Source organism: Melampsora larici-populina (assembly GCF_000204055.1).
Source record: "Melampsora larici-populina 98AG31 unplaced genomic scaffold MELLAscaffold_88, whole genome shotgun sequence".
Classification (NCBI taxonomy): domain Eukaryota; kingdom Fungi; phylum Basidiomycota; class Pucciniomycetes; order Pucciniales; family Melampsoraceae; genus Melampsora; species Melampsora laricis-populina.
This window is the reverse complement of record NW_006768852.1, coordinates 220935-225977: the sequence shown is the minus strand read 5'-3', so window position 1 is coordinate 225977 and position 5043 is coordinate 220935. Positions and strand designations below refer to the sequence as shown.

General features: G+C 39.7%; 1 protein-coding gene across 1 annotated transcript; it reads right to left on the bottom strand.

Moving 5' to 3' along the window:
* Window positions 1–339: 339 nt before the first annotated feature.
* Window positions 340–1896, bottom strand: MELLADRAFT_73612 (uncharacterized protein; the record flags this gene model as incomplete). Its single annotated transcript, XM_007418282.1, has 5 exons — window positions 340–553; window positions 647–1081; window positions 1187–1286; window positions 1380–1714; window positions 1814–1896. The coding sequence occupies 3 exons, from the start codon at window positions 1568–1570 to the stop codon at window positions 941–943; spliced, it is 432 nt and encodes a 143-aa protein (XP_007418344.1).
* Window positions 1897–5043: the final 3147 nt, after the last annotated feature.

Here is a 5043-nt window from a genome sequence, read left to right as displayed (position 1 = left end):
GAGGTTTCTTCATCTACAAACATACTTAGATAATTAAAAACCAACACGTGTTTAATCATTTATGCTATAGTTTCTATTCACTCTTCTATTCTCTTTTCTATGCCATTTAATTGCCTTGTATATCTTTTTGGTCGCGTTGTGGTAATCAAATCCTTAGACTGTTCAAGATCAACTCACTCTTAATTCACTATACCTTACAGCATAATCAAAACTCAATCTTTCATCTTCCATTTCTCCAGGACTTATGGTACCATCTTTTCAAACTCACAGTTTTTTTCATCTCCTACAGATCAGTTTTCATTCACACAAACTATCTATTGTTTTTTTTTTTTTTTTTTTGAATGGATCCATCAACATTGAATTTGAATCATACAATTTATAAACAATCATCAAAAGAGAGAACAAGATACATCAAGACATAATAAATAGCAAACAGTAATCAAATAGAGTTAAAATATATACTTAAATAGAAGTTAGTGATGTAGCTAAAACAATCAAGAACAGATCTGATCAAAATTCATAGAGACAAATAAAGGACTAAGAAAATTGAGGGCTGAAAACGAATTTGAAACAGAAGGAAGCTTGGTTAGTATAAAAGAAAAAACAGCAACAAAAGAATAGAAGAGAAAGGAATGAACAAACTTACCTGAGGATTGAGATCCAAAATTGAATTTTAAATCAACAAGAATCAACAAGAAAACACTTACAATGATAAGATAATTATGGCGTTCAAACATGTGCAAGAAATTTGCAAAACTGATGTGCAAGATCCGTGCAAGATCCGTGCAAGAAATCTTGCACGGATCTTGCCTAATTAATTTTTTCACAACCCCCTGCTGTATGTATTTACCCTTTCTCATCAAGGGCAAACTGAGTCCTCGAAGCGGGGAAGCCTAGGTTCACACATAACTTTCTTAAGTCTGCAAGTTTTGTCCAAGTTCTATGCAAGATGTTTAAGAGAACTTGCACAGAACTTTCTCGCAACTTGCAAATTTCTTGCGCATGTTTGAACGCCATAAATATAAGAGATTGAAGCAAAAAGTTGAACTACAAATGATCTAGAACGCCTGAAAGCGCCAAGCTGAAACACAAGACCATGAGTAAATCAATAAATAAACCATCAATCAGTATTACATATGTAAAACAGTCGGAAGGAGGATAAAAATCGAAAATAGAAACAACTTACTAAATGAACATCGTTCGGAGTTTGAATCTCAAGATCAGATGACAAGATACAGATATAGAACCAATGAATTGATGACGAGCTAGCCAAGGTCGAGATAGAACTAAAAAAAGGAAGGAATTAACAAGGAGAAAGAATTCAATTAGTAAAATAGAACAATGAGAAAGGAAAAGAGTTTAAATAAACAAAGACTTACTTGATAGTCAAAAGCAAGTGATCGAGGCGAGAAAGGAATCGGTCGGAATTGAAAAGAATCGGTCGGAGACGGTCGGAGCGAATTAAAAATACAAGGGGAACGAGGGTTGAGGCCGAGTTGTGGTTGGAGGCAGAGGAAGGTATATAAAGGGGTCTGTTTGAGAGGTGTCTAGAAGGGGGATCTGTGTTCATGTGTGCGAGTTTGAGTGTCTGAGTGCTGTGTGTGTTAAAAAAAAGTGTTCTGGTGCTCGTAGAAAAGTGTACTTTTGAGTTATTGTGTTAGAGTTTTTGATTTAACAGTGTCCAGTAAACAAATAGGTGTTGAGATCGAGTGTTCTATTTCAAAGTTAAAGAGTTAAAGAAGAGAAAAAGTTTTTTTAGTTAGTTAGTTATCAGATTAAAGGAAAGAAAAGGAAGAAAGAAAGAGGAACTTACCTTATTAAAGAGACAATTGTAGTGTTAAAGTGTTGTTCAGGATACTCGGTGTAGAGGGTTGTTTGTTCATTCTGTTGATTTTGCTCGTTGCTGAGCTGCGTCGAAAACCAGTCGCGGAGTCATTGAATTCAGGACTGCATCAAAATCACCAGCCCGCCTCTTGATACAAGTCGAGGCCGGGTCGAGTCAGGGATCCGAAATTACATTTCGGCCCTGTACATTGTTACACGTACGTTCGAAGTCGTGTTAACATCGAAATCAACGTAGTTTTACACCACAACGTCGTGTAGAGTTGTGTGTGGTATCATTGGAGTCCGGCAAACCTTGCGGATCTTTTGTAAATCTTAAAATTGTGTTACGGGAGAAATCTGTAGGGATAGAAAGTTATTTAGAATTGCTCTAGTTCTTCGAACTGCAATAATTTTTAGGACGAAGGCAGCATAACTGCACCGTAGTTTCATCCGCTCTCACGAGTGGTGATTCTTACCTTCTCCGGCTCAGCCTACGCTACACTGCGTAGGAGTTCTACAGCGTAGTTAGAACAAAGTATCCTTTGTAAAGGCTTGGTAGTCCGGTACAAAGGGGAGCCCAAAGGCAGTTGTAGAATTGTTTTCCTGTTTTACATTAGACATACATAGTTAGTCAGTGCAATATGTGAAATCAAAAGCACTTTAAAATAAAAAAAAAAAAAAAAAAAAAATGCGCACCACTATTACAGCGCTGCAAGAGTCCTTCGGTTTTTTTAACGCAAGAAAACGAAATAAATGTCCAAAACCCTCGGTAAAACCCTCGCTGAAACCAATTTTGTACTAGAATCTGTCAAATTTGAGCTGTCCAAATGAGTTTTTTCCAAGTATTGTCCAAAACTTTTAAAAAAAGACCATTGATGTCTCAATCAGCCAAGCAACCAATCAGGCATATATAAACTATAGAAATGTATACATATATGTACTTTTCTACAGTCACCAATTTTGTCTTTAAGCGTAGAAAAGTGCGCTGTATGAGTCAAAAAGTATTATTTTCTATGTACAAAGTACTTTTCTATACCCCTAGGAAAAAATGTAGGTTGGTGTAGTGAAAGGGGGTCATGTACATATCATGCATCATCAGTTCGTTGGAGGAGCCTTTAAAAGCTCTGACTGCGATTCTATACGCTGCATTTTAACCCTAACCCTTACCCTAACCCCTGAACTCAGCCCTGCAAAACTACCCTGCACAAGAGAAGGAGTTATAATACACCATCATCCACGCCTTGCGGAAGTGGAGAAATTATTTAGAAGGAGCAGTAGAAGATACAATTGTACAAACGGACCATGCTACTCTCACAACATTGTCTAAACAGGTGCTTCCCTCGCATTGGATAAGTCAATGGGTCAAGGAGTTTGCCAAAATGACAGTACGAATCAAATATAAGAAGGGTTCTACTAATATTGTTCCTGACGCTCTCAGTCGTCAAAGGGATCACTATCTTACCTTGATTGAGGACATATCCAAAGGTTTACAAGACCCTTTGGATTGGCCTTTGTTAATTCCATATGTCCTGCTCCAACGACCCATACCTAGTTGGGTCACTCCAGCGACTTTGGAACAAGTTGTCAAGGGATGTTCACTCTTTGAGTTCAATAAGGCTGAGGAGATTCTTATGTACAGTGGGTGCCAAAAAGTTTACGTACCTCAACTACATATGTATTAGTCTAGCCCAGTCTATGGGTACTTTGTATCTTGAATCACTCCTCCATACCTCATCCAGATTGTCTCTGAAAATGAAGACTTGCACCCTTTCTCCCACTCAAAAGAAATCTATCATTTATATGCACGAATTTGGGATTCCTGGCACTCAAATTGCCAAGAAACTTGGCCATCCCAAGTCAACTGTCTACACAGTGATCTATAACGACCGCAAAAGACGCCAATCAACAATCTCAAAAAAGCTCGGACGACCAAAAATTTTCTCAGAACGTGATCAGCGAACCTTGAAGCGGGTGATCCAACAGAACCGACGTGCTTCGGCTGCCTGTATCGCTAGCAAGCTACCCATAAAAGCCAGTATTTCAACAGTTCGATCAGAGGCTCGAAAACTTGGCTTTCACTCTTGAGTTGCCGTAGTCAAGCCTTATCTCAAGAGCAAACATGTTCTGAAGCGTCTTGAGTTTGCTAGAAAACACAAAGATTGGACTTACAACAAGTGGAGGAAGGTCATCTGGACCGACGAATCCTCATTCGAGATCGGAAAGTCTGTGAAGAAGGTTCGGGTGTGGTGCAAACCGGGTGAAAAATACAACCAAGACTGTTTATCCCCAAGTTTCAAGAGTGGAAGGACTTCGGTAATGATCTGGGGGGCGTTCACAGCTGAGCTTCGCTTACCAATGATAGTAATGCCGGTGGGACGTCGAACTGGAGCCGACTTTATCGATTTGGTGTATCGCCGGATTATCGAACCACTCATCACCTCACCTAACTGTCCACCAGACCTCATCTTGATGGAGGATGGAGCCCCGGTACACACAAGCAAAGTGGCGAAACAATGGAGGGATGATCATTCAATTCAAAAGTTAGATTGGCCTGCAAATAGTCCAGACCTTAACCCGATTGAGAACATCTGGAACATCATGAAAAAAAATGTCTCTGAAAAGCACCAACCCAGAACAGTTCAAGAAATGCGTGAAGCACTGTATACCAAGTGGAAAGCAATACCTCAGAGCAAGTTTCAAGCTTTAGTCGAGTCCATGCCTGACCGAATCAAGGCTGTGCTCAAAGCAAAGGGCGGACACACTCGCTGGTAAAAGTCATTGTATTTTAGAGTCTACATCACATTTGTGAATCCTGAAATCCATTCATATGTACTCTGCTAAGTGGTCATCTAGACCATGTACTTCCAGGTACATGAACAGTGAGATTGAGAGCTAGATAAGCTCGTTGAGAGTTGCCAAATTGGCGAGTTCTGCTACAGGTACGTAAACTTTTTGTCACCGACTGTACAAGGGTACAAAAGACTTGAGCAAACTCAGTCCTTTCATTCCTTTCTATCAGTGGGCGGAACTTATGGAAAAATTCCACATCAAGTATGGCCATAGAGGTCGCGACAGCACCATCAGCTTACTCAAGGGGTGTGGTTGGTGGCCGGGGAGATACTCAGATGTAAAACAATTCTGTAGTTTTTGTCCTACTTGTCAAATTTACGATTCACCAGATAAAGATCAGGAAGTCTCTAAGCAGCAGCCTCTACCAGC